Source organism: Garra rufa, chromosome 10 (assembly GCF_049309525.1).
Source record: "Garra rufa chromosome 10, GarRuf1.0, whole genome shotgun sequence".
Classification (NCBI taxonomy): Eukaryota; Metazoa; Chordata; class Actinopteri; order Cypriniformes; family Cyprinidae; genus Garra; species Garra rufa.
The window spans coordinates 48,047,666-48,060,601 of NC_133370.1; the positions used below are offsets into that span (position 1 = coordinate 48,047,666).

Sequence of the window (12,936 nt, forward strand, 5' to 3'; positions counted from 1 at the left end):
GAAAAGTAAATTCAGTAACTGCTGTTACTTATTAACTCAGATATTTTCTTGTCAATTAAAAAGTAATGCATTACTTTACTAGTTACTTGGAAAAAGTGATATTATTATGTAACTTGCGTCACTTGTAATGCATTACCCCCAACAATGATTATAGACCCTCTGTTAGAAGACAGCAGATTTCAGTCTGATATTATCAATCTGAGCAATGGGTATGAATAAAGAGATGTACAGTAGTTTATTCATATATGTAGTAACAACTGTGTCTTCACATAAAATGATGAATCTGGTACTCTATTATCTTTGATAATAAAATATTCTAAGTGTTACTCGTCGTAATTGCATTTTTACTAGTAACAATTCAATTAGAGATCTCTATAATTAAATTCTTACTAGTAACAATTCCAATTAGAGAGCTCTCTAAATCAAATTTTACTAGAAAAATGCAATCACAGAGCTCTACAATTCAATTTTTACTAGTAAAAAGCCACATTAAAGATATGTTTAATTGCAGAGCTCTGTAATTTAATTAAGAGTTCTCTAATTCAGTTCTTACTAGTAAAAACTGAATTAGAGAGCTTTCTAAATGGAATTCTTACTATTTAACATCGATTTAGAGAGCGCACTTATTGTAATTGTTACTAGTAAGAATTCAATTGTAGAGCTCTCCAATTAAAAATGAATAGAAGTCAATGGAGACATAGAGCTCTCTAATTGGAATTGTTACTAATAAAAAATGCATTTACAACGAGTAATGCTTAGTATATTTTAGGCTAAAACGGCTTGCCATACTGTTGTCTTTTACAGCTTTTTTACAGAAGAATCTGAACTGTCTCTATAGTTGAGTTTCCAGAAATAATTCTGTTATTTTCCTGCGATTCACTGTGAGGCTGCTTTGACACAATCTGCATTGTATGTACCTATATGGTACTAATATGCACCCTTAAGGCGTACATAAAGAACAAATGTTTACCTTTTGAAAAGGTATCACCCCACTTTTGTACCTTTTTCTAAGAGTGTACTGTGAATTTCTAATATTTGAATTGAACAAAAAATATAATGTCAAACAATTCCTGAAACATCTGTATGTTTTAGCCTTACTCGCAAACACTCAAATGAAAAATAACAAGATAATAATCAACAAATAAAATGAGAAATGATAAAACACATAGAAAGCAAACAAATGAAGCAAAAAAGCAATAAAAAATGGATTTAGTGTGGAGAAATTAATCAGTACAAGATTGTAGGTGTTACTGAATTAATCATAAAAAAATCTTTATACTTAAAATAAATCATAATTTAAAACATAAACAAAAAACATACGCGATTACGTACGATTATTATGATTATTATTTTAAAAAAGATTCACATTATTATTATTATTATTATTTTTATTTTAGCTAGTTTCCAAAGCAAAATTTCTCATTTTCATTTAGTTCAACTTGATGAAGCTTAAAAACTAAAGCTTAAAAATTAAAATAAAAAAACATGATTAACACACACAAAAAAGTACTAAAACTGAAATTAACATGAAAGCAAATTATATATAAATAATTTATATTTTAAATAATAACAAAAACCATAATATCTCATTAATTCTTTTACTTGTTTTGCCGTGTCCCAACAATGATAAAAGGTATCTTTTCCATGATAATTTTAATTTTTGTCTTAACCAACCCACAAAAGGCAATGCGCATAATTTCTAATTTTAAACTGGATTTCTATTTCTTTGACTTCACACCTAGAAGAACAACATGGGAATTATAATCTCAGGTACTGATTTTGTGCTTTATTCAATGTTCAAAGTGTCTAATGTGAATTTGAATATCATATTGTGTGACATTTATAGCTATACTGAATTCAAAACTAGATCTTGAAAATAAATTAAAGCAAACATATCCATTAAAGAGCAAACCAACAAGTTTTCATGTTCTCACACAATGTAAATTGCGTGTCTAAATAAGAAAACAGCGTTCTGCTATGAACACACTGCACATCTCAGTGCAGATTGTTTTTCTTAGTCTGTCAGAATGTAATGCAGGTTTTGCATTGAGCTTGTTGAGGAATTTTACAGTCAGGCTATTGAAGGTTATTGAAGGATGGAGCGGATAAAACTATATTCATCTGGACAGCTGTTGTGCAGTGAAAAACAAAGCACGATTTGTAAGAGCAAAACAGAAGAAATGACAAACTGATTAATCTACCTTATTGAGAATCACAATGCCTTCGTTGGTCTTGTTGTCTGTGGTTATGGAGAAATAACCAGCCTCGTTTCCTGACACGATTGTGAAGACGGCCAGCCAGTTTTCAGTATAGATCAGATCCGCGTCGATCGCTTGAACCCTCACCACTTCCACACTTCGAGTGTTTTCCTCCACACGGCACTCATACTAAAAACCAAAGGGTTTCACATTTAAACAACTTAATTGACCATTTTCTTAAATTACAAAACACTTCATATCAGTTACAGTCAAGCCCGAAATTATTCATTCCCCCGGCAAATTCTGACTTAAAGTTACTTTTATTCAAGCAGCAAGTTTTTTTGTTGACCGGAAATGACACAGGCTTCTCCCAAAAGATAATAAGAGGATGTACAAGAGGCATCATTGTGAAAAAAAATATGTCTCAGCTTTTATTTACATTTGAACAAAAAGTTGCATGTCCAAAATTATTAAAACCATTTGCAAACCGTCACAGTCTATGGGAAAATCCAAAGTTCTATACCATTCCAAATAGTCCAAGCTGTTCTAAAGCATCCTAATTACCCTGATTCATTCAACAGCTGTTTTAATAAACTCAACAGGTGAAAAACAGAAGCTCTCTGCAGTTGGTTTGCGGACATTCATGGCTAAGACAAAGGAGCTCACTGAGCGGCTGCTCATTGTGGATGCTCACAAGTCAGGAAAGGGCTATAGTTTTTCTAAATGTTTTGAAGTTCCAGTGGCTACAGTGCAAAGTATTATTAAAAAATACAAGACGTTCCGCACTGTGAAAAATCTCGGAGGACGTGTTCGGAAGCCAAAAGTGACACCTGTGCTGGCCAGGAGGATAGCTAGAGAGGTAAAAAAAATCCAAGGATCACCACCAAGGCCATCCTGATGAATCTGGGCTCTGCTGGTGGCAACATCTCAGTACTGCATACAAGGAGGACACCACTTCTCCAGATAAGGCACACAAAGCCCGCTTGGCCTTTGCAAATGCTCATCTGGACAAAGAAGACGACTTCTGGTCTTCTGTTTTATGGTCAGATGAAACAAAAATTGAATTGTTTGGCCACAATGATGTAGCCTTCATTTGGCGTGAAAAAAAGGAGAAGCCTTCAACCCTAAGAACACCATCCCCTCTGTCAAACATGCTGGTGGGAACGGGAACCCTGGTGGACCAGGAAACCTAATCACAGTAAACGGCACCATGAAAAAGGAGCAATACATCAAAATTCTCATCAACAACATCAGGCAGTCTCCAGAGAAACAAGCCAACACCAGCGTCCTCCCGCTCACCTGAAGTCTATGTTAAGACACGGGAGGAAACGGCCTCTACGCGAAGGTTGTGGAATCTAGCGAAGGTATTAGGTGTCGCCCAGCCCGCAGCTCTACAGATATCTGATAGTGAGGCGCCATGAGCCAACGCATAGGATGAGGCAACACTCCTAGTGGAGTGGGCATGAACACCTAAGGGGCATGGCTCTCCCTGATACAAGTAAGACAGGGAGATGGCTTCCACCACCCAGTGGGCCAACCTCTGTTTGGAGACAGCATTGCCTTTCTGCTGACCTCCGAAGCAGACAAAGAGTTGCTCAGTGCGTCTGAAGTGGCGAGTACGGTCTACGTATAAGCGCAGAGCACGAACAGTGCACAGCAGCGCAGAAGCTGGGTCTGCCTCCTCCGGGGGCAGAGCTCGCAGGTTCACCACCTGATCACGGAAGGGCGTGGTGGGAACCTTGGGCACATAACCGACTTAACTTGATGGAGGCCAGTGCAGTCAGGAGCGCTGTCTTAAGTGACAGGTATTTCAGCTCAGATGACGCAAGTGGCTCGAATGGGGCTTCCCGTAGGCCACGGAGGGCGATGCAGAGATCCCAAGAGGGTATGAGGTGCGGTCTGGGAGGATTAATCCTTCTCGCACCTCACAGGAATCTCACGATGAGTTGGTGCTTACCAAGGGATGTTCCATCCACTGCATCGTGATACGCTGCAATGGCAGCAACGTACACTTTGAGAGTCGAAGGGGACAGCCTACGCTCCAACTTCTCTTGCAGGAAGGAAAGCACTACTGCAATCGTGCATCTCTGTGGGTCCATTCTCCAGGGTGGGTGGACTGCTGTGAGAGCCGATCAGCTGCACGGTTGAGTTTCCCTGGTTTTATGTGAATGGCAGGTTGCGATGTCTGCCACGTTCGACTCCGTAGGAGCAGATGGCGGGCGAGTTGTGACCTGTGACACGTGGTCGTAGTGCAAACAAGCACGTGCTTCTGGCGTAACGTCGGTCGGATAAAACGAGGGGCTGGAAGCACAGGCAACAACTCGAGGCAATTGATATTCCGCTGCAGTTGAGGTCCTGTCAAGGAGCCCAATGCTGCTTGCCCGTTTCACATGGCACCTCAACCCGTGGTGGGCCACGGGTTGACTAGGCGTCAACACTGCGGGAAAACGCCAGTCCGGAGTGTGCCAGGTTGCCATGCCCATCTCGGGACTCGATCGTGCTGAAGCGGTCTCATGTGAAGCAAGCTCAGCGGCATGATTGCGGCTGCAGCTGTCATACACCCCAGGAGCCTTTATATTTTGAATAAGTTCAGACACTACAGCACTGACTGCGGGCTCTTGCTGGTGAGGCGGGCTGTCATGTTGACCGAGTCCAGCTCCACACCGAGAAAGAGATTCTCTGCACTGGGGAGAGTTTGCTCTTCCCTCGGTTGACCTGAAGGCCCAGATGGCTGAGGTGCCAAAGCACCAGGTCCCTCTGTTCGCACAACAGATCTTGTGATTGAGCTATGAGAAGCCAGTCGGCGAGATGGATGAGAATGCGAATGCCCGCGACCTTCATGAAGACGCGGGGAGAGAGGGACAGGCCAAATGGAAGCACCTTGTACTGACACGCTCGACTATCGAAGCAAACCGCAAAAGGGGTCTGTGTCGAGGGAGAATCGAGACGCGAAAGTAGGTGCCCTCTAGGTCGATGGCTGCAAACCAATTCTGGAGACTGTTGCATTTTAGCATGCAGCTCGTTATGAGCATCTTGAACTGCAGCCTGAGAAGGGACCGATTCAGAGCTCCGAGATCCAGGATGGGTCTTAACCCACCGCTCTTTCTGGGCACGATGAAGCAGGGACTGTAGAACCCTGACTTCATCTCGGCTGGGCTGATTGCATCATTCACCAGTAGGACTTTTTGCAGTGGCCCAGCCAGAGTCCTGACTTAAATGCAATTGAGAATCTGTGGAGGGAGCTGAAGATCAGGGTGATGGCAAGGAGACCCTCCAACCTGAAAGAGTTGGAGCTCATGGCTAAAGATTAATGGGCAAAAATACCAGTGGAGACATGCAAAAAGCTGGTCAGCAATTATAGGAAGCGTTTGATTGCTGTAATAGCCAAAAAAGGCTTTTCTATTGATTATTGAGAAGGTTATGAATCATTTTGGACATGCCACTTTTTGTTCAAATGTAAATAAATAATAATAAGTAATAATTTTTTCCACAGTGATGCCTCTTGTACATCTTCTTATTATCTTCTAGGAGACGTCTGTCATTTCTAATAATAAAAAAAATTGCTGGTTGAATAAAAGTAACTTTAAGTCAGAACTGCCAGGGGTATGAATAATTTCAGGCTTGATTGTACATGTGTAATATCAAATATAATATATGTGCATAAATATGTTCTCAACAACTCATGTATATGTTGTGTTAAAAAAATGTAATCTTACATAGGTTTTCTCCAAAGTAGGGATGTTGTCATTGACATCAAGAATCTTGATGACAGCTGTCCCTGTTCCTGAATTTCCATTCGGATGTCCATCCAGATCAGTCCCCACAACAGTCAACGTGTATGTGTCTTGTTTCTGGGATGAGAAAAGCACAAACATCAGTGACAAACTTCACAAATTTCTCATTTCGAAAACTATAGTTATGTTTTATGTACGCTTTATTTTAAGGCGAGACACTGCAGGTGAATAATGTAAAAAAATTAACTAATAGTTATTACCTTACTTACCCAGTTGATTGATTACATTGATAATTGCAAATATTTTTTGTATTACAAGTTTTCTAAAATGTTAAGTTTAAATATGCAATTGAGGCATTATTTAATCAAATATGCACTACTTTGCATACATTTCTAGTACAAAAATCTAAACACTGGATGGAGTCAGATTCAAAATTCTTGTTTAAATTTAATTTAAGTTTGGTGTGAGTAAGTGCTGCTAAAGTGAAGATTTATGGCTCAGTGAAGGAGAACAAACTCATTTTGAGAAAACGGTCTTTAAAAATATGTATTGTAATTCAAATCAGTTGACACAAATAGATAAAGTGCTATAAAAGAAACACTTAACAGTGTCTTTTGGATGTTTTCTTTCCACTAGTCTGAAAAAACACCTTATGAAAAACCAAAAAGCCCAAAATCTCAAACTTGACAGGTGCATGAAAAAACAGTTTCTCCCCTTAAGTACCAATTCTCACTATTAACTAGTTGATTACTAGCATGCATATTAGTAGCACATTGGCTGTTTATTAGTAAAATCTATTAACCTGATTTATACCTACATTTAACCACCTTACTAACTATTAATAAGCAGCAAATTAGGAGATTATTGAGGTCAAAGTCGTAGTTAATTAAGCCTTACACTCACATAATCACATTCTACAAAAGTGGCAGAAACTTATAAAACACAATGCAAAATGAATTATATTTGTGTAAAAAACTAGATTTGCGATTTGATCGAAGTATAAAAGTTTGAAATACATAAACAAACAAATAAATAAATAAATGCAGACAGATACACCTTAAAAAGCACAATTTGTTAAGTAAACTTAAAATAATTTGTTAATAATTTGTTACCCTGCTGTTAAATTGTACTAAGAGGCAACTAAGATATATGAGTTGACTTCACAAAAAACTTTTAAGTTTGTTAAACTTAAAAGCTGGGTAAGTTACCTGGCTGTCTTAAAATTTTAAGTTCAATCAACTCGAATGTCACTTAGTACAACTTAACATTTTAAGTTGACTAAACTTTTTAGTTGAGTTGACTGAACTTAAAGTTATAAGGCAGCCAGGTAACAAATTATTGTAAGATGACAAATAGTTTTTTACAGTGATAGAAATGTGAAAATTATCTATCTTTAATCTTAAATTTCTTCAACTATACATTATAGTAAAAAAATAAATCAACTACAAACCAAATTTGAAATTAGTCTGAGCCATTCAAGTTAAATGAATTGCTATTTGAAAAAGCAGTTATAATTTAAATGTTAGTAAGTGCATACCTCTCTGTCGAGCGTGTTTTTCATCACGATTATCCTGTTTGTCCCTCGCTGAATGTCGAACATGTCTTCGGGATGCTGTTTCACAATTCTGTAGGCAATTTTTGTATTCAGAGTTCCTTCTTTATCTGCGTCTGTTGCGGTGATGGTCATTGCAAACGTGTCTGAAAAATGACATGCGGCAGAGTAAACACAAATTAACTTAATGAAACATTTAACTGTTTCCAAAAGTGAAATGTTGTATTTTGCTTGTTTTCCAGGTAACACTTTAGATTAGGGAACAAATATTGACTATTAACTAAGAGTTTCTCCTTAATAAACTGCTGTTTTACTGCTTATTTATAGTAAGTAAGCTACACATGAAACTTTGATGTACAAAGCAAGCTTATTGGAAAAATTTGCCTGTACCTACTTATTTGCCAAAATCCAAAAACATACACAATTTGCTGCAGTTTTCCAGCTGAAATGAACCCCAGTAGCAGTAAAACACCAACAACTTTCATTTCTGTTCACATTATGATTATAGGTCAGATTATCCTTTCACAGTAATAGGTTTTGACCACGGCAAAACACTTTTACCATAGTGCATGATTAAAAAAAAAAATGGATTTTGACGTTTACCTCACATAATCGTACTTATTGTATATACTTTATTGTCTTTATTATTCCCTATGTTTTTGTTCAGCTGGTACAGCATTGCACTTGGAATGTGGAAAGATTAAAGAGCTTAAAGACTTGTCAAAGCACGCTAAAGTGGCATGTTTGCTTTAGTGAAGGTGTTATATCTCATTGTGCTTTATAACTCTTTAGGTTTAGTGTAGATGTGTTATTCTGAGACATGATAAAGTGTTAACCTTTTAGCGCCACTCACTGTATATATAGTTTTAAAACTAACTATCAGTTTATCTTTTTGCTTTTCTTTACAGTTTTTAGTTAGTTATTTTGACTATTTTAGTAATATTTTTAATACAATTTATTATTTTTATTTTTTCATGTCTTGATAGTTTTGATCAATTTTCATTTATTTAAAAAAAATAATATATATATATATATATATATATATATATATATATTAGTGGTGGGCCGTTATCGGCGTTAACGTGCTGCGTTAACGTGAGACTTTTATCGGGCGATAAAAAAAATATCGCCGTTAATCTATTCTCAAAGTTGGGTTGGGAGCTGGGTCTAAACTACGCAAGCTATGATGACTTTCACCTTGATAGTTTAACGCGGATGTATACCAAAGACTATAGAATATGGTCGCGCGTTTACGTCTCCTCCGCCAAAACACAGACGGGATCGCGTCGTCCTCCATTCATAAAAACCGAATCTACTATAGCGCGAAATGCCACGTAAATTCGTCATTTTTTGGATTCATAAATCAAATATGGTCTGTCACTTAATTCAAATCGCGATATGGACTAGTGTCTGTGAAAACTGAAATGCAAAAAGACCGTTTTAATATGAATCCGGTATGTTCCGTTTGCCTAGCTGTATGTATGAAATTCATACTATGAATGGTGGAGACGCGCTTTTACTACACGCATACTGAAACACACGTGACGCTCCCGGTAATTTTTGGCATTTGCATCTCACATGAACAGATAAACTCAATCTCCAAAACTGCTGTGAGTGTCACTTATACCGTTTTATTTGAGAAAACTCGCATCATGTCATACTGTATACACAGAAACTTCACGGCAACCTGTCAAAATAAAAGTACGGCGTAACATGTTTAGTCATTATTTGGGTAGCACACATATTCTGAATGCCTTCAGCAGAATTCAAATTAGCCATTTTAATCTAGATTAATCTAGATTAATTCCAAGATTTAATCTAGATTAATCTAGATTAAAAAAATTTATCTATGCCCACCCCTAATATATATATATTTTTTTTTTTTCTCAAATATTGTATATTATCTTAAAATTTGTATTGAAAATGTTTTTATTATGATTTCATTTTATTATGAGTTTAATACACTCACCAAAAATGTACAAAGCTGTCACTGTAATTTAGGTTTGGGTGAATGTCTTTTTCAAGCTCTTTGTAACATTTTCTTTATGCTTTCTAGCTTTTTTGTTCAAAAACAAACAATATCAGAACAGTTTAAGCTAACAGATCGCTACATTAATAATCCATTTTTATTCTGATTTGCAGGGCTTTCATAGCATATCTGTGAAAATAATTTTTTTTTAGAAAGAGTGTGATGAAAGGCTCTTTTTGAGACTGTTTACTAGTTAGTTAAGCTGAAAAGAAATATTTTTTCTCAGCAACTAGGGATTGCACAACGCTGTTTGTATATACATATGAAAAAACATGCATCTGGTGGTGAAACCATGGTATTGCATTTGTTTTATTTATTTATTTCCACCAGATTGCACTAATCTGCCGTTATTCTTTGAATTTTAAATACCTTTTCTGAGTTTGCTCTGTTTTCACCTTATATACTGCATTAATTTAAAAATGTGTTTTTAACCTTTTTTATTTTTATATAAATATAAATGGTGTGTAATTTCATCAAAATCATGAAAAAGTATTTTATTTTATTTGCAATTTGAGCTCATCATGAATTCACTGAATGCTAGATAAAAAGTGGATAATAGAGTGACTGATCAAAAAATGCAAATCAGCCATGAAAAAAGGGCACTGCACACTTTTTGAAACCCTCTAAAAATTGTGACTGGCAAAACATTTATTATAATGTAATGAAATATTGTTGCTTGCAAAAAATTCTCTCGCAGACTTCAGTTCCATCGCTGTCATGTGGTGTTTGTTTGCCACATCAGTGTTTACACTCACAAACTTGTGATCAGATTTCAGCAGGAAGGTCTCTTGTTTCATGAATGCATCACACAATATGTACTGTGATAATGTGCATTATTAATATCCTTCACATAAATGCAACTGCATGCTGATATGAGACATACGGAAGATGTTCTGTGAACTCTTGTGCTTGTAAATGTACTGCATGTGTAATCAGCAATGGTTAAATCCTTATTTAAGCCGTGGTTAAATGACAGAAGTGTTTACGCAGAAGAGCAATGTTGTCAGATGCATTATGGACCACTTCTGAATGTGGTTGAACGTTTTGGACCCTGTTTATACCCTTAAGTGTTAAGTGTTGGATCAACCAATGAATTTGAATGCTCGTGTGCGCTCTGCTAATGCATCTGTTATGAAATAAGCATTAAAATGAAAGTGCCATCGGAGCATGAAAATGTTGGCTTTATCTGTGTGACTGTCCTTACATGCCCTACAACATGACGATTCCTGCTTTAGTCATTTATTCATTGTGTTTCACATTGCATGTTCTGCAAACATCAAACAAACAGTTCTGTTTAACTTTTGTGTTTGTGTTTCGGCCCTTTTGACTCTGAAAAACTCTTCAACGTCTATGTCTTCAACGTCTATGTCTTCAACGTCTATGTCTTCAACGTCTATGTCTTCAACGTCAAAACCGTCCTATGAAGCTGTTTTTACAGTTTAGAGTTTAGAGTTTCTTTGTATGTTCACTTTGTAAACACTGTGTTGGTACTTTTGCAGCGATCTAAGGTGATTTTGAAGTTAGGGAAGAAAACGAGATGGGAGTTTTTAGACATACCCTGACTGTATTTACCCGAATCACACAGACTTCACATGAGCTGCGCAGAGATGAGACAAGACGAGCATTTGAGGTTAAAAAGTATATAAATTGTCAATTTGTTTCGAAAATAACCAATCGTTTCGCTAGATAAGACCCTTCCTCCTTGGCTGGGATCGTTTAGAGCAAGGGGTCCCCAAACTAAGGCCCAGGGGCCGAATGCGGCCCGCCCCCACATTTTGACCGGCCCTCTGAACAATGCCAGAGACAAATTTTGAAAATTTAATTTGAAATGTTTTACTTATATCATGTCAGTATTTGATAATAAAGGTTGGCTTTCAAACTAAAGTTTCCCTTAGTTATTAACATAGCCTAATTATTTGTTAAATTCACCAACAGAATGGTACATTCAACATAATAACATTGTGATTGAACAGGGGCAAAAGCAAGACTTCACTCATCTCCCAGTTACCCAAAAATTTCCAGCTGAGAAACCAATGGCCCCATTCCCAGTTGAAAAGTCTGTGGAAGCGCTGAAAATGCTGAAGGCGGAGTTTGACGTGTGATTCAAAAAACACAGTGGACCAACACCAGCAGATGACATTGCACCCCAAATCATCAAGGAACTTGTGCTACTTGTGCGTAAGGGTGTCAATGCTTGTCTTCTGGACAACTGTCAGATCAGCAGTCTTCCCCATGATTGTGTAGCCAAGTGAACCAAACTGAGAGACCATTTTGAAGGCTCACGAAACTTTTGCAGGTGTTTTGAGTTGATTGGCTGATTGGCATGTCACTATATTCTAATTTGTTGAGATGAAAGTGAAAGTGAATTGGTGGGTTTCTGTTTAATATGAGCCAAATAATCACAATTAAAGGAACCAAAGACTTAAACTACTTCAGTCTGTGTGCATTACGGTTATTTAAATAAGTTTCACAATTTGAGTTGAATTACTGAAATAAATAAACTTTTCCATGACATTCTAATTTATTGAGATGCACCTGTATATCTTTTAAAAAGAAATGATAATTTGTCTGTCTGGTGCATAACAAAATAATACACTATTCTAGCATTAAAAGGTAAAATAAATACAGGTAAAATCATAATAAATAATAATAATACTAGTAGTCAGTCCGGCCCATGGGATTTTCTTTTATAAACCAACCCGGCCCCCCATTAAAGAAAAGAAAATTATGTGGCCCTCTCAGAAAAAAGTTTGGGGACCCCTGGTTTAGAGCAAGGGTTTTCAAAGTGTGGGGCGCACCTCCCCAGGGGGGCGCCAGAGCATGTCAGGGGAGGCACAGGGGAAAAAAAAAAAAAAAAAAAAAAAAAAAATATATATATATATATATATATATATATATATATATATATATTAAAAATGTAATTATTGAGTTTAAATATTATATATATTTTTATTATGTCTAAATGTTTTTAATTAAACGAAGCTAAATAAAATAATATGTCAAAAATAAGAAAAACATTTTTCATCCAGAAGGCTGTAGCTGTGAATTCACTTCTGTTTATCAAATCAAATCACTTTGCGCTACTTTAATGTCATGTCGGTGTGCGTATAGCGCAACTTCAAGCCACACGCACCTTCTGTCTATAACACTAGGGTGATGCACCAGAGCAGTACGTATATCCCGTTCAGCGGGTTTGTAACCAGACTCAAAACAATGCAAAATCCATGCACGCATTTTACCACGGTAAATTTGAACGTACATACTGACTTTTTTATATGTTCGATAGTATCGATTTTGCATTGTTTTGAGTCTGTTTACAAAACTGTTGTCTATTGGGAACATTTTAATAACATATTTTTGCTCCAAATTCATTCAGGTCGAGTGTTTGAAATAGCTTCCTTTTGTGATCTGACGTGGTTTTAC

General features: G+C 36.8%; 1 protein-coding gene across 1 annotated transcript in view; it reads right to left on the bottom strand.

The window, feature by feature from the left end:
• dsg2l (desmoglein 2 like) overlaps window positions 1–12,936 on the bottom strand; it is a 52,824-nt gene that overhangs the window by 25,070 nt on the left and 14,818 nt on the right. Inside the window, exons 5-7 of the mRNA XM_073849292.1 lie at window positions 7,470–7,630; window positions 5,915–6,049; window positions 2,202–2,387 (exon numbers count right to left, since the gene is read on the bottom strand). Coding sequence (XP_073705393.1) covers window positions 2,202–2,387; window positions 5,915–6,049; window positions 7,470–7,630 — 482 coding nt within the window. The remainder of the gene's footprint in view (window positions 1–2,201; window positions 2,388–5,914; window positions 6,050–7,469; window positions 7,631–12,936) is intronic.